The sequence below is a fragment of the Lepidochelys kempii genome, chromosome 5 (assembly GCF_965140265.1).
Source record: "Lepidochelys kempii isolate rLepKem1 chromosome 5, rLepKem1.hap2, whole genome shotgun sequence".
In the NCBI taxonomy this organism is placed as follows: Eukaryota; Metazoa; Chordata; order Testudines; family Cheloniidae; genus Lepidochelys; species Lepidochelys kempii.
The window spans coordinates 92269631-92293393 of NC_133260.1; the positions used below are offsets into that span (position 1 = coordinate 92269631).

At 39.9% G+C, this 23763-nt stretch overlaps 1 protein-coding gene across 1 annotated transcript in view; it reads left to right on the forward strand.

The window, feature by feature from the left end:
- SLC28A3 (solute carrier family 28 member 3) overlaps window positions 1–20480 on the forward strand; it is a 75096-nt gene extending 54616 nt beyond the window's left edge. The window contains exons 9-18 of the mRNA XM_073346238.1: window positions 2426–2506; window positions 2626–2706; window positions 3479–3604; window positions 5097–5227; window positions 6068–6236; window positions 7773–7970; window positions 13478–13559; window positions 14536–14634; window positions 17338–17461; window positions 19778–20480. Coding sequence (XP_073202339.1) covers window positions 2426–2506; window positions 2626–2706; window positions 3479–3604; window positions 5097–5227; window positions 6068–6236; window positions 7773–7970; window positions 13478–13559; window positions 14536–14634; window positions 17338–17461; window positions 19778–19904 — 1218 coding nt within the window. The 3' untranslated portion in view covers window positions 19905–20480. The remainder of the gene's footprint in view (window positions 1–2425; window positions 2507–2625; window positions 2707–3478; window positions 3605–5096; window positions 5228–6067; window positions 6237–7772; window positions 7971–13477; window positions 13560–14535; window positions 14635–17337; window positions 17462–19777) is intronic.
- Window positions 20481–23763: the final 3283 nt, after the last annotated feature.

Here is a 23763-nt window from a genome sequence, read left to right on the forward strand (position 1 = left end):
ACTGTATATGTTGTTATTCTACAGCTAAACTAAACTGGAGCGTGATAAGCAAGTTGCCCTTGACCTTGTGAATGTCCAGTCAACGTGGGTCCAAACCAAAACCTTTGATCCAAACCCTCTCAAACTTCTGGGAAACTTGGATCCAGATCTGGACCTGAACCTTTTGTCTGTTCCATAAATCTATAAAGATCCAGATTAAAACTTCCCTTTCATTCATACATACAGAACAAGAGAGGCAACATGGCTTTTGTAAAGGGAAATCATGCCTCACCAATCTATTAGAATTCTTGGAGGAGGTCAACAAGCATGTGGACAAAGTGATCCGGTTGATACTGTATACTTGGACTTTCAGAAAGCCTTTGACAAGGTCCATCACCAAAGGCTCTAGAGCATACTAAGCAGTCATGGAATAAGAGGGAAGGTCCTCTCATGGATCAGTAACTGCTTAAAAGATAGGAAACAAAGGGTAAAAATAAATGGTCAGTTTTCACAAAAGAGAGATAAATAGCAGGGTCCCCCAAGGGTCTGTACTGGGATCTGTGCTGTTCTAACATATTCATAAATGTTCTGGAAAAGGGAGTGAACAGTGAGGTGGCAAAATTTGCCAAAAATACAAAATTACTCAAGATAGTTAAGTCCAGAGCTGACTGCGAAGAGTTACAAAGGGATCTCACAAAACTGTGTGACTGGGCAACAAAATGGCAGATGAAATTCAGTGTTGATAAGAGCAAAGTAATGCACATTGGAAAAAATAATCACAACTATACATACAAAGTTGTGGGGTCTAAATTAGCAGTTACCGCTCAAGAAAGATCTTGGAGTCATTGTGGATAGTTCTCTGAAATCATCCACTCAATGTGCAGCAGCAGCAGTCAAAGCGAACAGAATGTTAGGAACCATTAAGAAAGGGATAGAAAATAAAACAGAAAATATCATAATGCCACGATATAAACCCATGTTACACCCACACCTTGAATACTACACACAGTTCTGGTCACCCCATCTCAAAAAAAGATATTAGAATTCAAAAAGATGCAGAGAAGGGCATTGAAAATGATTAGGGGAATGGAATAGCTTCCATAGGAGGAGGGATTAAAATGGCTGGGACTGTTCAGTTTAGAAAAGAGATGACTAAGGGGGGATATGATAGAGCTCTATAAAATCATGAATGGTGTGGAAAAAGTGCATAAGGGTGTGTTAATTACCCCTTCACCTAACACAAGAATGAGGGGTCACCCACTTAAATTAATGAGCAGCAGATTTATAACAAAAATAACAAAGGACTGCTTCTCACAACGCACAGTCAACCCATGTAACTCATTGCCAGGGGATTTTGTGAAGGCTAAAAAGTATAAATGGGTTCAAAAAAGAATTAGGTAACTGTGGAAGATAGTTCTATCAGTGGCTATTAGCCAAGATGGTCAGGGACACAAACCCATGCTCTGGGTGTCCCTAAACCCTTAAGTGCCAGAAGCATCTAGCACTGGCTACTGTCTGAGACAGAATACTGGGCTTGATTGACTATTGGTCTGATCCAGTACGGCCATTCTTATGTTCTCATATAAAAATGCGTAACGGGGTCCCTGCAGGGCCTTCCTGGCTCCTACCGCCGCTGGACTGCAAAAGTCACACAAAGACCTTGGTGCAGTGATTTACACCTGGTGCTTTTATTTACAAGCTATGCTCCCACCGTACACATAGTCCCCTTCTTACAGTCCACAGGGGGGCACCCCTCCCTCTCTCCTCCCCCACTGCCTTTCCTCTACTGCAGCTTCCCTCTTTCTGCTTCCTTCCCCTGGGGCTCTTATCCAGCCCCAGCCTGATGAGGCAGCAGCTGTTCCAGCTTCTCCAATCAGAGCCAGGTGATCTACCCAGCTCCAATTTACCTCCCGTAATTGGAGCTGGAGTAACACAGGGTTGGCTAAGCAGTTTTCTGCTTAGCACCCTGTCACACAGTAGGTAAGTAGTTCCAGATCTGAACTTTGCAATGCAGGTCCACCAAACCTCACATCTGAAACATGCACAAAGTTTACAGAATTTTGATCTAGATATTTGCAGATGCTAATGTCCAGTAGGTATCTGAGTGGCTGACTACTGAGCTGCTTTAAACATGGCTACAGCCAACCTGCAATATATTGTTATGAAACCATTACAAAACTATCACAGTTTGAGCTGGAAAGTATCCAAATCTATGAAAAGCAAGTCATCCAAACTCAACAGCTCTACATAGAAAACAATACTAGGAGTTCCAGAGTAAAACAATTTCTGAACTGAATAGTTGAGGTTAAATGATTGAGCTTGCAAGATCTTTAAAAGATTTCAAAACCAGAATGTATCTCAAAGACATTGGCCTTTTCTTTCAGACAGAGAGAAAATAAAAACTCTTTAAAATTGTAAGTTACTTTATTTTGTGTTTCCAAATTAGGTCCTGCCAATAGTGATTTTCTTCAGCACAGTCATGTCTATGCTTTACCATGTTGGATTCATGCAATGGCTCATTAAAAAGGTACCATGGCATGGAATTTTGTTAATGCTTTTTATTTGAGATATTCAAGTATTACACAGCTGTTGCAACCATAGAGTCAAATTGTGGCATTTTTTTAATGTAATATTTATCATTTTTAGGTTGGTTGGATAATGCAAGTTACCTTGGGGACATCTCCTGTTGAGTCCCTAGTAGCAGCTGGCAATATATTTGTGGGACAGGTGAGTTATGAAATAGAAAAATAGGCTAGTATCCTTAATCACCCACCTATTAAAAGACAGAAATCCTGGACAGTGGAAAGTGAAATACCACCATTTAATGAGCTTCTGTTTCCAACAAACATCCCTTCTCTGTGAAGTTAGGACTCTAATGCACCAGGTGCTTGGTTTTTTGGGAGCCAGAATTCCATCAGTTTATAAATCAGCAATGACACACAATCAGGTAAGTGCTGAAGGTTATACCATGTTCACAGATGAAGCTCTGGCATGAAGCTGGGAGACAGACCCCCCTCAAGAGGGCAGTAGACTAGTCTAAAAATAGGAAGAAAGCAAAAAAATAAAAAACTGGTAGAAAATGAAAATAGGATAAGAAGGGGGGGAAGTGAACAGAAACAGAAAAGGGCAGGAGAGAGAATGGCAGAAAAATAAGATAAGGGGTTAACTGTGAGGACATGGCCCAAAGGCATACAGGACAATGGAGATTCCAGTAAAAAAAAAAAAACAGATTAGGAACCACTACATTACAGCAACCAAGAAATGACTTTCAGCCAGGCGAGGTGGATGTCCAGCACAATTGCACTACCTGAAAAACAGCACTTAGCTTTGAGAAAGCCCCATGCATATTCAGAGCATTCATCAGCACAAACATTAACTGTCTGATAACACCAAAGACACTCTGATAGAACTGTGTATTGCATTAATTCATAAAATAACTTGTCACTCTATGAGAGTTTGTACCAAAATTATTCATTTGACAGTTGCTTCTCATTTTCAGACAGAATCTCCTCTTCTAGTGAGGCCCTATTTACCGTATGTCACCAAGTCTGAACTCCACTCGATCATGACTTCAGGGTTCGCAACCATCGCTGGCAGTGTCTTAGGAGCATACATTTCTTTTGGGGTAAGGAGGGGAAAATAAATCATGAAAATATAGTGCGTGTTCAAATCCCCTATACATGTTGCACCTGTAGCACTCCTAATTCCCTTCAGGGTATTATGGATTCAAATTCAAACAGCCCTTTGAATCAGAAAGGTGTCTGTAGCTGAGATTCCTGACCAATCGTGGGTTTAATGCTTCCATCAATGTGTCCAAGGTTTATATGTGTAATTCCCATTACGACTACAAGGAATTCTCTATTTTCATATGTGTATGGAAGACTAAACCCATTGATTTGACGTTTAGTGCAGCATTCAGTAGCAGGACAGTGGGGTGGGAGGAGGTATTGTTTCATGATTTCTGTGTGTATATAAAGTCTGCTGCAGTTTCCACGGTAAACATCTGATGAAGTGAGCTGTAGCTCACGAAAGCTCATGCTCAAATAAATTGGTTAGTCTCTAAGGTGCCACAAGTACTCCTTTTCTTTTCTCGGTAATATAGAGATTCATCCAGCTCCAGTGCAGAGGGAATAATGGATGTATTTATATTTATAGTTTACATGCAGTAGGAACTGGCATAGTGGAATATACCCACGGTTCAACTGCTCCAGGATCCTGGCAGTGACCTCAATCAGATATTTCAGAGATTTATTATTATTTAGTTACATGATGGTAGCACCTAAAGGTCCCATTCAGGATTGGGGCCCCTTTGTGCTAGGCAATCATATAAAAAGACACTTCCCACCCCAAATTGCTTACAGTCTAAACTGACAAGACAGACAGATGAGGGAAAGGGATACAACATACACGCAGAATGATCAGGCTGACTATGGAACTAACTTGATGTTTGTCAACCCATTAAAAATATACATTATAAGGGCAGTGTGAGGGGAATTGTTCAATAGGACTAAGGGAATAGGAAAAGGAAGGAGGGGATTCAAGACACTGCAGGAGGTGAGGGATGAAAAGATGCAGGTGGGGCTGTGTGGGAGAAGGTGGAAAGAATATAGGCAGGAGGAGGTCAGGCCAAACAATCAAGAAGGAAAGAATGTCCAGAGTTCCAGCTGAGGAATGCAGTCTGCTGACATCACTGCTGTCCAGGGGCTTTGAGGCTACGTGGTCTGATTCTCACTCCCCCATTGCTGATTTTGCCACAGCTTCTGCCAGTGGGAGTCACTGCTCCTGAAAGCTGGCTTCACCCTCAGGAGTGCTACTCTTCCTCTCCCTAGCCCACCTCGGTATTTGGGACTTGGTGCCACCAGATTGGGATGGGTGTTATCACCAGAGGTAAACAGGTGGCCTTCTCCATACTATTCACTATTTTGTATCCCTGTATCATACTGCTGCTTACTCTTCTCCCAGATAAACAATGCTGGTTCTTTCAAGCTCTTTTTGTATGAAAAATCGTCCAGGCGTCTAATGATTTTCATTGCCTTTCTCTGGAATTTTTGTTGTTGTTTCTATGTGCTGTTGAGATGAATTGACCAAAACTTATTTTCTGGCATCTGGAATTCCAGGTTTCAGCGTCCCATTTACTAACTGCTTCTGTGATGTCAGCACCAGCATCACTGGCTATCTCCAAACTATTCTGGCCTGAGACTAAAATACCCCAAATAACTCTGAAGAGTGGTATAAAAATGGAGAAAGGGTAAGTAGATCTATGCCTAGAAACAGCAATATACATAGGTGCTCAAATATTATATATTGATGAGAGCTGTACACTGCTTTTGCACACATTACACTAATTACACACTGAGCTGTACAGAGGTTTAGCTGTCCCACTGGCATTTTCACAGAGACAGAACTGCAAAAGTCCAGTACAATTCTACAGGATGTTTTTCTATTTGTTTATTGTTGCCTTTGCTTTACTCAGAAGCACTTACTAAATGTCTGTAAGCAAAAGCGAAGGTGGGTGGATTATTTTGCATACAAAAATCAGAGCATTCAGTGCATATAATTTTTGATGAAGAAAATCTCTGTGGAGGAGTGCAAAGAGGCAGAAAATGCAAGGAGCCTCTCTTCATCAGCTTGCACCTTTGTGTAAGGCCTGACCTTAACCCTGTGGTGAGCATAGTGCCTACACCTTCATTCCTGCAGGCATGAGCAGTGCCCAGGCCTGATCCAAAGTTCACTGAAGTCAATAGAAAGAGTGCCGCAACTGACTGTAGAAGGCCTTGGATCAAAGCCCCAAAGAGCCAGGGAAGAATGAGGAGCATGTTCCACTCTTTCCAAGGATGGCAAAGCTTGAGGCCATCCTCAAGGTCACTTTCTAGGATCTCCTGGAAGGAATTCTGAGTCTGCCAGAATTTCTCTTAGAGGCTTCATTCACATGGTGGCCCCTCTGCAACCCCTCCAGAACACCTGAGAGCGCCAGGTGGGTGTCCAGTGATGTAAATAGCTAGTTTATAATCAACTGCAGTGTAACCTTTACTGTTTCTCAACTTGTCCGTGAACTGTAAAATGTCTCTCTTTGTTTTCTTTGATAAAGAGACTCAAAAAACCTACTGGAAGCTGCTAGTCAGGGTGCCTCTGCCTCCATCCCATTGGTGGCAAACATTGCTGTGAACCTGATCGCCTTCCTTGCTTTGCTCTCTTTCGTTGATTCAGCACTGTCTTGGTTGGGGAATATGTTTAACTATCCACAGCTGAACTTTGAGGTATTGTCCTCATAACTTTTTTTTCATGATTTGTCTTTCTTAAAGAAAAATGCCAGTGATTTTTTTAATCAAACATTGTATATTTAAATATATATTTCTTTTAAAAAGAACTCCTTTAAATCCCTGTATAACAAGATAATCTGTGAAAAATACCTGTTGCAATGTAAACATTCTGTAGCCATAAATGTCTATGACTTCACCCCAAAGAGACTGCCATTTTGTGCAGAGTGAGTTTGCTTTAGCTCTAGTCTGTGCCAGAGCTACCTTCAATGAATAGAAAAACCAGAAGAGCTATTTGCATGCACCAGCCACACAATTAACACTTCACTAAACACCCACAATGCTTTCGCTTCAGACCACTGCACTGAATCTTTTATCCTTACCTAGGCAAAGCTTGTGAGGGCTATGTTACACAAGAACTGGCACAGCAGCACAGTGATAGCATTATAGTGTAGACATTTACTACAGTGATGGAAGGGGTTCTTCCGTCACTGTAATAAATCCACCTCTTTGAGAGCTAGGTCAATGGAAGAATTCTTCTGTCGACCTAGCAGTGTCTACATCAGGGCTTAGGTCAACTTAATTACATCGGAGAGGGGGTGAAATTTTTCACAGCCCATAGTGGTGTAGTTAAGGTGACCTAACTTTCCAGTTTAGACCAGCCCTTCCACGGGGAAAATCAGGTGCATCAGAAACTGCACTTAGTTCCTAGTTTAGACAAACTTGTGTTAGCTGAGTTTGTAGATTTTTATTGTAAGACATACCTATATCTTTTTTGCTGGGCTAAGAGACTTTTTAAACCAGATTGTCTCTGGCCTGGTCTACGTGCAGTTTTTGAACAGGTATAGCTATTTTGGTCGTGGGGGTGATATTTTTTACCAAAATATTATCAGCCTAAAAGTGCACAATTATACTGGTATAAAGTTGCCTTGTACTAGTCTAGCTTATTCCTCTTCCCATACAAGAATAAGAAGAATACAAGGAGGGAGTATATGGCTTAACTATACCAATATAGCTAAAGCTGTACATCTTTTATATATAGACAAACACTGTCTACCCTAGGTGGTGGTCAACATAGTAGTTAAAACATGTTAGTTAACATTTTTTAACACTCATTTTCTCAGTGTAGCTTTACCAGATTATGTCAGATGAGAAATTAACCCTCCATCTCTCTTACCAATTCCCTGAACCACAGCCCCCATTTTAGGCCACAAGCCAACAAAGCTTTTAAGCATGTGTTTAACTTGAGGCATAAAATTAAACTATATGCTTAAGTACTTTGGTTGGATCTGAGTCTTAAATTGCTACTTTTGTGATAATTCAGGTAGACCTTACCATTAAAAATCCCCAGACTATTAGAGAGAGAGCAGCAAGATGCCAAAAACTATTTTTGTATACTTTTTTAAAAAATATGTAGAAGTTTATTTTAAAGAATTTAGCAGATACCTTCATTCTTTGATTGACGTTTTCTTTTGTGGTTATCAAATATTTGGGCTTGTGCACCCGGCCCTCCTCTCTGTCTTGTATATTTTGCAGATCATTTGCGCTTATGTCTTCATGCCATTTTCTTTTATGATGGGGGTAGACTGGGAAGACAGTTTTATTGTCGGTGGACTCCTCGGTTACAAGACTTTCTTCAATGAATTTGTGGCTTATGAGCGTCTTTCAACATTGATCCACTTGCGGGAGAAAGGTGGGCCAGTGTTCATTGATGGCGTGAAGCAATATATGACTGTGAGTAACATTTTCTAGTCTACTGATTTACTGGGCCCAATTCTTACCTGATGGCACTCCACTGATTTTAGTGGAATCACAACAGGGATGAATATGGCCCATTACTTTGACATTTTTTCTTGTGTTAAATCTCTTTTTATCTTTCCCCAATGGACCTCAAGTACTGAAGTTCAGCCTTCTCCAGACCCTGCTATGTTCTTGCAGCCATGCCATCCTGGGCTGAGAGCATGTCAGATCCCACAAGCCAGACAAGGTCAGGCCTGGTCAGTTCTAGGATTAAAGAACTCTAAGGAAAGCCCAGTGTGCTGCAGAAAGTGGTATTAAAGACTAAGGTCTTGTCCCTATTGGGAATTTGTCCTGACTCCAGTACTGAATGGCCAGGCACAAATGTAGCTACACTAGTTGGAAGCCCAAGTTCATGGTTTGCACCAATAGGGCCTGGCTTGGTTCTGATTGGTGGAATCAGGGCAAATCGCCAAGATAGACAAGACCTAGTTAGGTGGCAGTTTTCTTTCTGAGTGGCGCTGGTCAAATAAATTTAGAGAAAACTTTTTCCGGTAAAAATTTTCCCAATAGAATTTCTGGTCAAAATGAGAGAGAGAAAGAGAGCCCCAGGCACCTCAATGCTGATTAGGGCATTCACTGGGGATGTGGGACACCCAGGTTCAAGAACCTGCTCTGAATCAGGGAGGACTCTCTCATGTGTTTTATGTGAAAAATTTCAAGTGTCTCATTTTTGTCCTTCATGGGAACAAAACTATATGTCAAAACCGCAAAATGTTTTCAACAAAACAGAATCCTTGTTTTTTGGCCATCCATGCTTATGAGCCAGTATTGAATCTGTGACCCAGTGTTGTGTGATACTGCCGGTGCCCTCTCTTCAAATAAAATTTAAAATTGATATCCTAACCACTTATGGTCATTAAAGATCCCATGGATTATTTTCCAACAGCAGAGTTATTAACCCATTGTACCCTAGCAAGGAGCAGTATGTGGCTCTAAATCTCTGGGTGAACCTGAACTTTGAAAGATGGATGCTGTTGGCTATCTGGTCACATCTCACTTTATTGTTATCATCTGTGACACAGAAGAGCTACTTTCACTATTATTGGTTCATAGAGGGAGTCAAACTAACTCCCTTGGTAAAGATCTTGAGATCCTCACATGAGAAAATAATAATCATGCACAGCACTCATATAAGAATTTGTATCCATAGGTTTCAAAGCACTTTGCAAAGTATCATTTTCCCCCTCACTGAAGGTAGATTTGAGTAAAATAAATATCACACTCATTTTACAGATGTAGAAACATGGGAGGCTCAGAGGTTAAGAGATTTTCCCAAGGTCACAGAGGGAGGGAGTGGCAGAGCCACAGAGGAATTAGTGATGCAACCACATACAAAGGTTGGAGGGAAGGGGGGGAAATCAGGAATGGGACTGCATTAGTCTTGCATCTGCATTGAGAGGGACATATCCCTTTCATCCTGCTGCACCTATGCTGTGGTGCAAAGGATTATTATTGCAGGATGACAGGTTACAGAGTAGCAGCCGTGTTAGTCTGTATCCGCAAAAAGAAAAGGAGGACTTGTGGCACCCTAGAGACTAACAAATTTATTTGAGCATAAGCTTTTGTGAGCTACAGCTCACTTCATCGGATGCATGCAGTGGAAAATACAGTGGGGAGATTTATATACACAGAGAACATGAAACAATGGGTGTTACCATACACACTGTAACAAGAGTGATCAGGTAAAGTGAGCTATTACCAGCAGGGGTGGGGGGAACCTTTTGTAGTGATAATCAAGGTGGGCCATTTCCAGCAGTTGACAAGAACATGTGAGGAACTGGGGGGTAATAAACATGGGGAAATAGTTTTACTTTGTGTAATGACCCATCCACTCCCAATCTTTATTCAAGCCTAAGTTAATTGTATCCAGTTTGCAAATTAATTCAAATTCAGCAGTCTCTCGTTGGAGTCTGTTTTTGAAGTTTTTTTGTTGAAGAATTGCCACTTTTAGGTCTGTAATTGAGTGACCAAAGAGATTGAAGTGTTCTCCGACTGTTTTGTCCCGTCCCCCGCCCCCTCCCGCTCTCCTGCTGGTAATAGCTCACCTTACCTGATCACTCTCCTTACAGTGTGTATGGTAACACCCATTGTTTCATGTTCTCTGTGTATATAAATCTCCCCACTGTATTTTCCACTGCATGCATCTGATGAAGTGAGCTGTAGCTCACGAAAGCTTATGCTCAAATAAATTTGTTAGTCTCTAAGGTGCCACAAGTCCTCCTTTTATTATTGCAGGAGTTGGACATTGCCAGTAGCAATTTTAAGTGTGACCTGATGACTTGGACATGAGAGTGTTTGGGTTTTCAGATTTCAGATTTAATTTATATTCAACCTCAGACCCCTCTAATATATCTATGTGCTCACAGAGAGAGCGAGCACTCTGATGGATCCACCCCCACAGCCTATAACAACAAGGCTTCCTGTTTTTCAAAGCTAGGAGAGTACAAGTGAAGGCAGAAAAATCATAGGAAACAAAGCCGTTTCTAGGGAAAGCAGATACAGTGAGTACTTGACGAGCATTCTCCTGCATATGTGCCGCATGACTGCAAATATCTAGAAATTGGTTATCAGAAAACCAGAGCAGGAACAAAGGAGCTTCTAATCAACAGGAAACCTATGAGAGCACTCATCAGACTTCAGTGTGGGCTTAAAATGTAGTTAGTGGGGAAAGGGATGCAGGGAGCAAAGCTTTCAACTAGGTTGGCTTCTTCAAGGACTGTAGCCTAGTTTCACCCTCGGGAAGCTATCATATACCCTGCAAGTGGCTCTTGTCAGTGGAAAGTCCATTGAGGAAAGAGGTGAGCATCTGGAAATGGAAAGCAATACAAACTTCTCTGTGCTCTCAGGCCCACAGTGAGCAAGAATTGCCCCCAAAAGAAGATGGTACTGGTCAGGGAGCAGGTATGGACAAAGGCAGCCAGGGAATGCACTGATCCCAACTCTGCCCCTTGGGTTCCTGAGGAGCCCCAATAACAATTTAAATGTGCTCCTTTCCCCTGAAGGAAGCATTCAGCAAGTACCACCACCTGTCCTACCTCAGAGTGAATGCCTCCTAAGGTGCAGCATTTCCAGCTAGTGCAGGGGCCCTAACCCAGCTTGGATAATCAAACCCTCTGGGATTTTCAGTCCTAATCCAGACAACCCCTTTTAATCATCTGAACTTGAGCTGGGATGCATAAAGAGGGAAATCTCAAGAGAAATAGAGAGGTTATTTTACCTCAGCATTTGGCACTGGTGTGACCACTGCTCGATACAGTGTCCAGTTCTAGTGCCCACAATTCAAAGATGAATTGGAGAGGGTTCAAAGAAAAGCCACAAAAATGACTAAAAGATTAGAAAATCCTTACAGTGATAGACACAAGAAGCTCCATCTAGTTAGCTTAACAAAAATAAGATTAAAGGGTGACTTGATTATAGTCTATAACTGTACAGAGGTATAACCCTTGTAGTAAATTAATTAATGTAACAGTTTATTTTTTGACTTGTTTTGCTAATTTAAAATGCTCTTCATAGACGTTTGCGAGTGTTGAAATGAAAGGTACTATATCAATTTTAATTGTATGGCTGTCATATAACAAATACTAAACTTTTTTTTTTTTGGTAGTTGTACAGATAGTATATATGCTGTGTTGATGTGGCCCACACAACACACAGAGAGCTGCATATGCAGCCGACAGTGGTAAATAGGTTGAGAACCATGGGTCTATAAGTACCTACATGGAGAACATATATTTATTAATAGCCTCTTCAGTCTAGCAGGGAGAGGTATGGCACAATCCCATGGCTAGAATTTGAAGCTAGACAAATTCGGGCTGGAAGTGAGACATAAATTTTTAACTGTCAGGGTAATTAGCCATTGGAACAATTTATCAAGGGTTGTGGTAGATTCTCCATCACTGATAACTTTGAAACCAAGATTGGATGTTTTTCTATAAGATCTGATCTAGCTCAAACAAGAATTATTTTGGGAAAGTTCTATGTCCTGTGCTGTACAGGTCAGACTAGATGATCACAATGGTCCCTTCTGGCCTTAGAATCTATGAATTACTAGAATTCAGTTCAACGAGACCTGCTAATAAACAATAATGATACTTAGAATTTGATATAGTGCTTCAACAAGCGTAACAAACATCAGCTGATGAATCCTCACAGAACCTCTTGAGGTATGTGAGTATCCAAATTTCTAGATAAGCTAACCGAGAGAGAAAGAGATTAAGTGTTTTGCCCATAGAATGAGTTAGTGGCAGAGCGGGACTGAGAGGATGCAGGAGCTCTTAGCTCTAAGTCTTGTGTTTAGTCCTCTAGACCAAGGTGCATTTTTCATCACATACTTGTTATGTGAGTCAGCAGTGGACAAGTAAAGCCCATAAACCACAGCTCTATTATTTTAAGAACATAAGAACAGCCATACTGGGTCAGACCAATGGTCCATCTAGCCCAATATCCTGTCTTCTGACAGTGCCAATGCCAGATGCTTCAGAGGGAATAAACAGAACAGGAAAATCTTTGCATAATCCATCCCGTGTTGTCCAATCCCAGCTGCTGCCAACAGACACTTAGGGAAACCCAGAGCCATGGGGTTGCATCCCTGACCATCTTGACTAATACCCATTGATGGACCTATCCTCCATGATCTTATCTAATTCTTTTGAACCCAGTTATACTCTGGCCTTCACAACATGCCCTGGAAATGAGTTCCACAGATTGACTGTGCATTGTGTGAAGTGCTTTCTTTTGTTTGTTTTGAACCTGTTGCCTGTTCATTTCATTGGGTGACCCCTGGTCCTTGTGGTGTATGAAGGCATAAATAACACCTCTTTATTCACTTTCTCCACACCAGTCATGATTTTATAGATCTCTATCGTATCCCCCCCTTAGTCATCTCTTTTCCAAGCTGAACAGTCCCAGTTATTTTAATCTCTCATATGGAAGCTGTTCCACCTCCCTAATCATTTTGTTGCCCTTCTCTGTACCTTTTGCAATATATATATATATATTTGATATGGGGCAACCAGAACTGCATTCAGTATTCAAGGTATGGGTGTACCATGGCTTTATATAGTGTCATTGTGATACTTCGTTTTTTATCTATCCCTTTCCTAATGCTTCCTAACATTGACAGCAGCTCCACATTGCAACGGTATTTTCAGAGAACTATCCACAATGACTTCAAGATCTCTTTCTTGAGTGGTAACAGCTAATTTGACCCCATCATTTTGTATGTATAGTTGGGATTATGTTTTCCAATCTGCATTACTTTGCATTTATCAACACTGGATTTCATCTGCCATTTAGTTGCCCAGTCACCCAGTTTTGTGAGTTCCCTTTGTAATTCTTCACTTTGGACTTAACCTATCTTGAGTAATTTTATATCATCTGCAACCTTTCAAACAACTGAATAATTTATTTTCTGTCTGAGGGGTGTGTGTGTTTGTTTTTAGATCCGTTCTGAAACCATTGCCACCTATGCCCTCTGTGGATTTGCAAATTTTGGTTCTCTGGGACTGGTGATAGGAGGACTCAGTAAGAACAATATCTATTTCTCATTTTGACAATTTTTTGTGTGTATAATTAAAAAAAAACCACTCTGTGGGATACATTTTTGATGAACTGCAACACATCAGCAAGGCCCTGATTCTCAGCTGCATTAGGGCAGCTTTTGCCTCTCCCCAGTGTAAAGCTGCCCTAAACCTGAATGAATCAGCCACTGAAGAGCTCGCCTTCTTTAGTGGGATCCTTGGGTGATGTAAAGCTGCTGTGGCAGTCCCTATGCTCCACTCCTGTGGCTGGGGATGTGGTCAGGGCATTCCTACGCCCTGGCCGTCCTCTACTGTTGTACCCTCCCTTCTTGGCCATTGACAGCCAGTGCTACAGAGCAAACCCTCACGCTTTGCACAAAATAAACCATTTCATTAGGTTCGTTGTGTTCTTGCTGGTATTTTGGAAAATATTGGTTTGCTTTCTATAAGAACACCACATAAGTGAATCCGTTTATAAACAACTTCCAACTTCCCTGTTTTTCAGGAGTATCAAAAAATTAAAAATGAACTTTGAAAACCAGAATGTATTTTTTAAAATAGTCTTACCTGATCCCATATAGGCTCTCTCCTGTCTGCACTGGATTCTGTGACAGCTCTGCTGTCAGAGAATGGTGTGTTCTGGGGCAGCACAGATGAGCAGAAATCAATGGGTGTGACAATCTGATACAAGGGAAAAAAGTGGTTTGACTGTAGTTGGTACCTATTAGCCTGCTTCAGTCGGGTATTCAGCACATATTGTTGAGGTAAATGGAAATTACATTTTTTATTTGCAGCCCACCTTTTAATAGGAAGAAAAATGTGTATATACTTTGTGTTTGCATACGTCACTGAGAACATCAGATTTATTTTACTTTCCCCTATTTGTCAGTACCGTGACTTGCAATTTGCTTTTCTAGAGGATATGCTTCCTAGGAATTTCATCCCCTCTTTATTTGATTTTTTTCTAATTTTCTTTCCAGCATCTATTGCTCCTTCCAAAAAAAGAGACATTGCTGATACTGCCTTTAGGGCGATGATTGCTGGTACTGTCGCCTGCTTCATGACAGCTTGTATTGCAGGTACTGTGTATAAATTTGTAATATCTCTGACTGACCACGAGGTGTCAGTGTGTCAGTACACTAATTTTCTAACTAGATCATTCATGTTATCGACCTACCTGTAAGTGCTCCTCGCTTTGAGAGGGTTAAAAGTTGTTAGTGAGGAAGAGCTCCTGGAATTTGGCATATAAAAAGACTTTGCCTAGTCTGTCTTTTACATCTAATTTATCAATTTTAAAATTTGTTAGGCAATGTATAATTACTGATACATCTAGAAGAAATTATAATTACCAGTTACAGGTGAGTTATAGGACCTCACCCACATCTTTATCCTGGTTTAATTTAGAACTAGAAGGCAAAGAAGAAATACAAGATTGGGAGGGGTTGGGGAAATAGAGTACTTTTCTTTTTAATGGGCCTGATTCCATTCTCAGAGTGGGGTAAATCAGGAGTCACAGCAGGGAAGTCAATTAAGTTACTCCAGTATAAGTGAGATCAGAAACTAGGCCTTTAGTTTCAAAATCCCATCAAAATGTGAGTAAAAGTCTCAAGTTGAGTCATGAGTTACAAAGAAATTACTATCTCAGAGAGGAAATGAAAAGAGGATGTAATATCAGGAATCATACTACTGAAGGGGTTAATTCATTAGCCAGTTAGTGAGATTTCAAAAAAAAAAAAAATCAGCTGTGATTAAATTGTGCAACAGTTTTTTCCCCTAACTATCCCTCTTGCAGTTTCCTTTCTGAGCATGTAATATCCAGAACTGTCATTATCAAAATCAGAAAATTGATGCTTTTTTAGTTTTTAGACTGGATCTTGGTGCATAAATAGCACAGCCAGATCATGTCCCAGATCAGAAAAGACCACTTTTAAGTATATCAGGTTTTTTTCACTATGGCCCTATGTAGCTCTTTCCATTTTTTGAAAGCTATGAAATTAGTACCCTTGACATTACATGAGTTCCACAGCTCTGAGTTTTTGACAAATGACAACTTTATCTTACATGGAAAAACTGAGGCATTAGAAAATCTTAGCAAATAGTGTCATTTGAAGGTCCTGGGTTGACTAAGAACTCGGAATATCCATAGGCAAATCTCCTGTATATACCAAAATCTACTGTGGAAAGAAAATTGTATTCCACACACTTCTGCTATAGTTAATGCTTTTCTTATGCCGAGAACAAATTCTGATACCCCAGTAATTTCTGGTAACCCACTTTCTGAGAATCTATAGACATGGGACCAAGTCCTGAAACTCCATAGACATAAATTAACGTGGTTCTCCTCAGACCATTTTATACTTTGGAAAATGTATTTTATATTTTGGAAAATGCTTAGCAAAACTTAAAATTTATGCCCAAAGCTACCAAAACAATGGGCCTGATTCTCTGCTTACTTATGCTGATGTAAATCAGGAGTGACTCCATATTAGTCAACAAAGTCACACTGACATGAAACCAATATGTGAGGAGATTTTAGGGTAAAATTTCAGAAGTGATTAAGTGACTTAGAATTTTCAGAGGTATTTAGGTGCCTAAAGATGCAGATAGTCACGTAGTGAATTTTGAATTTTCAAAAGTGCCTAAGCAGGTTAACACTTAACTTCCATTGAAATTAGGCACCTAAATACTTTTGAAAATTTGACCCTTAGGAACCTAAGTCCCATTAGATTCCTAAGTCACTTAGACACTTTCAAATATTTTACCTTTAGGCTCAAGCTCCTTATAAATTCATGGGCCACTGACTGCCATGCTCAAACTCCAGTCACTGTTGGTCTCTCAGAGGCTATGTCTACACTTGGAAATGGGCTCATACCTCCCAGCTCATGTAGACATATTTGAGCTAGCGTTCATTGAGCTAGTGCACTAAAAATAGTAGCGTAGCAGGGGTCGCACAGGCAGCAATGGCATGGGCTAGCCGTGCTGAGTATGTATCCATGGGGGTCAAGAAGGGCTATACCCTGCATGGCTAGCCCTGGCTGCTAATCACCGCTGCCCCAGCTGCACTACTATTTGCAGTGCATTAGATGAATGAGAACTAGCGTGAGCATGCCTATGCAGGCTGGGAATCACACCCCTAGCTCCAAGTGCAGACACACCCATACAGACCTGATACCACCATCACTAAAAAGGTTTTCCCTTACTGGTTGGCAGGAGATAAACCCTTGAAATGTCAACCAATATGTAAGAACTTATTTGGAAAATGACATCAGTCAGTGTCTAGCAAGAAGCATGAGGAAGGCAGATAGCTGTCCACTAAAGAGAGGTTATTTCAGAACTGGAACAAAGGATTTGATGTGTCTGAAATGAATGAGCTTCACCCAGAATCTGGCCTCTCATGTTTCAGCGGTGTTTTGTGTCATGTGATACAAATGGGAGAAACTGTCCATCACTCTTCTCTGAATTTAGTATGGTATCTTAGGCCCTGTATTCAGGAAAAAAGGAATATTCTTATCTTGCTTTAGGTAACACGTGGTAACTAACACGAGGTAAAAAATCCTAATGAAGACACAGCAGTTTGTAGTTTCACGAGTTAACCTTTACCTTGACCTGCTATTTCCTATTTAACCTACAACTTGCCTTGTTGTCACTATGGTTTTACCTCGTGTTAGCTATCCCGTTAGCTAACATGAGGTAAGAACACATCTCTTTTCCTAGTGAAGACACACACCTAGAGATTTCTATTATTATTTAAGGAAACTGACACCACTGTATTCAATTTCCAGGAATATTATCTGTACCGGTTGTGGAGGTTCCATGCCACATATTATTAGGGGATGCCTTCAATGCAACAAATTTGCCAAGCAACACCACAGAAGTAGTTGGATGCTGCCAAGATCTCTTTAGCAGGTACTTAGGAGAGTGTCATTCTCTCTCACAGTCATTCTGTGAAGTCAGTTATTCCCCAAGGCTGCTGTATTTCCACAGCAATCTTTTAGGAAACTGTGGTAAATAAAGGCACAAGTAATAGAAATATAAGGAAAAAACCCATGTCCACAGACATTGCTTTGGAGCCAAAATAACATTTTCCATTGTAAATAACCAGAACAATGCACATGGTGCTTCACAAGTATGGAATATAAAAAAGTTACCATCCAGAGCATATGGAACTTTTTCACTCACTTGTGCATTTGGATATCCAACAGCCTGATTTTACTTTGAATATCTGGGTCTGTTTCCATCCACTGGCTGCAGGTGATTTTTGCACGCCTCAAAGAAATTATTTGAACCCGGTTTGTTTTTCTTGTAACTGTGCATGTCCTCTCTGTCCGATATCAACTTGAGATGGGACAGCTGAGAAATTCAGAACAAAATGTGAACTTCAAGTGAATTTTAGATCTGGAACTCTCATTTGAATCACTGTTTTGGCAGTCATATTTTTGACACAGAAGCACACATCCCCAAAGTCTGAGTTTTGTTGGATCCTGTGTTATGATTAGGGTTCATCTCTAAAACTACTAGAACCTTAAGTATTTGATCTACCACAGTACATGACCATAACCACATATCTGAGATAGGCCAGGGTCTTTTCCTCCAACGGCCTGTGTGTCTGGTTAAAAAAAGAACATCTTTTCTTTCGAAAATATTGTATACATTTGAACCAAATCAGGTCTAGAGGTAAATTGTATATTTTTATAACTTTCTATAAAATATTTAGGGGGACAAAGTAAATAAAGATATTAAATAAATAAGGAGTATATTAAACCAAGTTTAGATGGTGACATGAGGCAACAAAGGTCTATGTTTTCTGAGTTATGGCAGGCACATATTTTATTCATTCTAATATGCCTTTCTTTCACTTCCACAATAAATCTGTTATCTGTTAAGGATCAAGGGACTGATTCTTCTTGCTCTTACACAAATGTAAATCAAAGGAACCTTATAGAGTTTTGTGCCCCCATTCATCATCCACTTTAGGTTTCTCTGAGGATGGATGTAGCCCTTGTATAATTGCAGTGATGACTGAGACAGACTTTAGGATAAATCATAGAAACACTTCCATAAACTTGGTTTAATATAGTCCTTATTTATTTCATAGCTTTATTTACTTTGTCCCTCTAAATCTTTTATGGAAAGTTATACAAATATACAAAAAAACCCAAAATAATTTATAAAGTAAATACAGTACAGATGCTGCTGTAATGTAGCCTGGCTGTATTCTCTGGCACAGATCCTTAGCTGGTGTAAATTGTACTAACTCCACTGACTTCAATGGAGCTATGACAATTTACATCATCAAAGGCTCTGCACCCCCCTCCCCATGTCAGCCTCTGCTATTCATTCCTGTCCCTCCATGCAAGAATCTGGAAATGTGATCTTGCAGAGCGCCCTGCAGGATTTGTGGAAATTTTAAACTTCCAGCTGAAATTTCTCTCTTTCTAATACAGACCTAGGTCACAGTCCTAACATTAATTTTCTATTTTTGTTATTTTAAGATTTCTAAATATGTTTCTAGCTTGGATGACTTTATATGAGAAGTAGCTTTCAATATTGCATATGCAATGGGAAAGATGACCATATTTTCAAAATCAAAACCCTGTATGCTTTTATGATGACATTTTTATGGTTACAAAAACTCATAGGCAAAAGTACACAGTTTCGTTTTTTTAAACTAGTATGTCGGTCCCATTACCACCAGCTTCTTCTGTCTAAATGCATGTTACTTGGAGAGGATGACTTTTTCCTGTAACTTAGTGTTCTGAATGAGTTTATTATAAAACATATGTGGCTAACATTTACTTAGAGCAAAAAATCCAGCTCTGCTGGGGTCCTCCCTCACTGGCATACTCCAAGCAACGTTCATCACACTGAATGTTCATTCCACTTGATTCTTTGTTCCTGGTAAACACAGAGCGAGTTCTACTCAGTATAATGATATTGAGCAGACAGTTTAAAGATTAAAAAAAAATCTGATTGAAAAAAATTAAACAGTGGAATGTTTCAGGTGTCCTGGAAGAATTTCCTGGGGCACAGGAATTTCATATGGAAACTTAGGACTGCCCCAGTAAAACCAGGACGTATGGTCACTTTAGCATTGCAGGGGTTTAGAACTGTCTATTTTAAGTCATATTTCAAGTATGATAATTTAACATTCTAAACCCCCTAGCCAAAATATGTACATTGTGAAAATAGACCTGACTTCCTTTTTTTCCCCTCCTTCACCAGCACCAGTGCAAACAATTCTCAAGAGATCTTCTTAGGAGGAAACTACAGCCTACGCTCCTTGAGAGGATGTTGCCAAATACTGGACTCTCCCACTTTTAATTGCAGTTGGACCACTCCATTATTTTGAACTGGGACTAGTTATAACCAAGTGGCTGGAATAAGGTCACATCTCTTTGTTGGACAGGGGGAAAGAAATGAAGAGTGGAGAAATCTTTTTCTACTTAAGGAATGTGCAAAAGTTTGAGCCTTAGTTTTCTTTCACACCAGTACAACTCCTTTGATTTGAGTGGAATGACTCCTAAATTACTCTGACAACCAGGCCCAGACAACCGCATCAGTTCTCCAGTCATGAAATCAGCCTGAAGAGAACATGAGAACTACCATCATGGGCCTAGCTGCTGGATCTGATTCCCCTCTTTCTTGCACCAGTATAAATCAGGGTAACTCCACTGAATCTGATGGAGCCTCTCTAGTCTAAAACTGCTGTGAGGGGAGAATCGGGCCCAGTGCATTGGTAGCTGTTCAGGTTTGAGTCACAATTTTCCTTTATATTCAAAATTGTCATCTACTGCCACTGGTATTTCTTCTTTTTATAATATTGAGTCTCAAGTTTTTTACTATGCTAAGACAAATGTCCTTGTTTGCTGTTTGAAATCTCTGTAGCGGGATTCTTCGTGCTCTTGTAGAAAGATGGTAACTATATAATTGGAAAGGTCCACTTGTGACTTAATTTCCAAATCAGATGAGATTCCAGGCGAAATTCATTGTATTATCACTACTGGTTCCTTTGTTACTGCAATTCTGAGAACTGATTCTGGTATCACATCAGGCTAAATCAGAAGTAACTCCATTGAAATCAATGTTAAGTTCATGTAAATCCTGTGTGAATGACACCAGAATCTGGCCTCTGCTCTGCAGGGCACTGACATGGGGAGAACATCCGTGAGTCATGAACACCGGAATTACCACGAAAAAGAATAATCTGTCATCATTATAAAAATCCTTCTTTTGGGAGAACTAGCTCATTTTATTAGTCATCTGGCTGTATATATTTTATTAAAATGTGTTGAGATTAAATTGACAGAGCAGACTAAAATATTTTGTGCCTTTTCATAATAAAGCTATTCTATATTTTAGAGATCTGGGTTTGTTTGTTTTTTACTTATTTAGAGAAAATGATGATTAGCCTATGTCAAGAGTTTTCTTTTAAAAAAAAATGAAGAGTATGTGTGTCATGATTTAGCCCTCTTTTTACATAAGTTACACCAAGGTCTTTTGAGCCTGAAAACATTTTCATGGAGTTTACTTTTTTAAAGCGTGTAGTATATATTTCCACAGCACAAGACCATATTAATGCCAAAGATGTTAGCTACAAAGCTAAAATGAAGAATTTAAATATTAATTAATAAGGAAATTGTTGGTTGAGATTCCTACACCAACCTTAACTCATATAGGTATGGGATAAGTCAACCAGTTCTACCAAAATAAGAACTACCAAACCCTTCACTTTTCCATCTAAACACCTGAGAACCTGTTTTTGGCAATCCTGATTGGGTCATTAAATTTTTATCCTTACATGGCTATGTCAAGACCTTAGGCCACTGCTGCTAGTGCTATTTTCATTGAATTTATGATAATCACTTCTGATTCTAGGTTCCTTAAGAAAAGTGTCCACATTCTGTAAAACTGAGGAGGAAGAGTGTGTATAAAAGGAAGGAGGTTTATTATCTCAGCCCCAACACAAACAACAAATGCCAGTGTTGGCATCTCTCATTTTATTGCAAGGGCTCATATACTTGCTGTTTGTTTTCTTTTAAAGCCCCAACTGCTAGAATCAGGAGATTGCAAGAGAATCTCAGCTTTTTCTTTTTTAAGGTGGGTTTATAGCCTAAAGTAAGGTTGCAGATGAAAGCTTGAAAACATCAAATAAGCTCACCCTAAAGGCTCGAAAACCAAAAGGAAGGGGAAAAAATTATTTTAGCCCGATTTAGTCAATCTCATGATTTTTAGTGGAGCCTGACTTGTGATTTTTGAAAGTTTAGGGTTACTGAAATGTAGAAACATATATTGTTAATAAACAGTAAATCAAAAACATTAGCTATACAGAAAAGCAAAGTCAGAGCTACTTCTGAAATCTTTCCTAGGTAGCAATGGGACTTGGGACCAGAAGTAACATTCCTCCAAACTTCCCTGATATAGAACCTCTTTTCCTATCAATGAGAGAGGAATCCTGTTTAATAGGACCCACAGACTCTCTCTACCTCTGGTTATTTCCTAGCATGCTCCTCTCCACTTCAGCCTTCTAAAATGGCTGACATTCTTGTGGCTGCATTTCCAAGCCTGGCTTGTAAGACCACTCTCTCCAGTAAAAGTACACAAGTGGTAAGTCCCTTCCCACTGTCAAAAATGACTCCTGTATGACTTGAGGGAGTAATCTTTTTACCACCTGGTTGATTTAGCATGTTCCCTTCCTACAGGAGTTTTCTACTGTTCTGCTTGCTTCTAGGCAAACAGATCAGTTACCTGGCCTGTACATTGAATTAAAGGAATCTAGTGACAGAGAGGTATTCAGCCCACCCCTGTTCTAGAGCTTTTAAGACAGAACAAGGGATGCAGAGAGAACAGAAGGAACTTGTTATCAAGGACCCTCATGCTTTGAAAAGACCACTTTCTGTCAATGACAATCTCCACTGTCAGAACTTTCTGTGGTAGTGGTGTGACACAACGTGCTAAGGAAGCTCTAAATCTCACATATTCTAGGGCTAACCCAATAAACTGGGAAAGCCCAGAGCAGGCCAAATTTCTAACAGCATAGCTGCCAACAGTCCTGCTTTCCTCAGAGGGTCCGGAATTTCATAAACAGGTGGTGCTGGTCTCCTAACCACAGTCCCAGGATGTTTAGAAGCTCAGGCTGCTTTGGTCATAGCATTTCTTGAGTCATTCAGCATGCACATTGTCACACAGCAAACATCAGTCTGCTGGTTATCTTCTAAAACAGAAAGAGGAGGGTGGGGAAATATATATATATATACACACACAGAGTATATATTTCTGGATTATTGCCATACTGTTCCTGCTTTTTAAAATGGTTGGTGTGAAAATCAGTGATTGTTGTTAATCATTAAACCATGGCAGTGTATGAATTATTGTGGAATAATTCACACTAACTATGGCATTGGTAGGCACAAAGCTAAATAATAATACCTCACTCTTACATAGCACTTTTCGTCAGTGGATCTCAAAGCATTTTACAGATGAAGAAAGTGAGGCACAGAGCGGTAATAAATAAATGTTTTTTAAAAAAATCAAATTGCCAATAATACTTTGTATAGCACTGTTCATCTCAAAGCACTCTTCAAATGACATCTAATTAAGTATCTCAGAGGATGCAATGAGACCTAAGTAGTAGTATCCCCAGTTTAGTTCCCCCACACAAGGGAAGGTTGCAACTTTATCCTTCTGTGTTACTGACAGACCAGAATATAAAGTGTTGGATCTAATTCAAGTGCTTTGTTAAAATAGGCTCAGTTATATCATGTTTGCTAACTACGAGATGCAAGGATGTATTCCAAGGCCCTGAGGAGTTCTGTTATGTAGTATGGTTACGAAATTAGCTCAGCTAGTCAGTTGAGTGACTAATTCCAGCAAACGTATTAATACTTTTTATAATGCAAAAGGAATATATAATCAAAGGAAATTCCTTTCATTTTAACACAAGTTCTCTCTGGGCACAATCTAACAACGCACTTAAGCGTCTGTGTAGCTTTAAGCACATGAATAATCCCATTTTAAATCAAGAGGACTATTCACATCCTTAAAATTGTGGATGTGTTCAAGCATTTTGCTAGATCAAGGCCTCTGTGAATATCAAAAACCAGGAAATAATTTATATTACCGGATAATTGTTACACAGAAAATAATCTGAGTAAAAAAACAAATGCTAACATTTATTTTTTGCGTTAGAATATTGTTAGCCCTTTTTGACC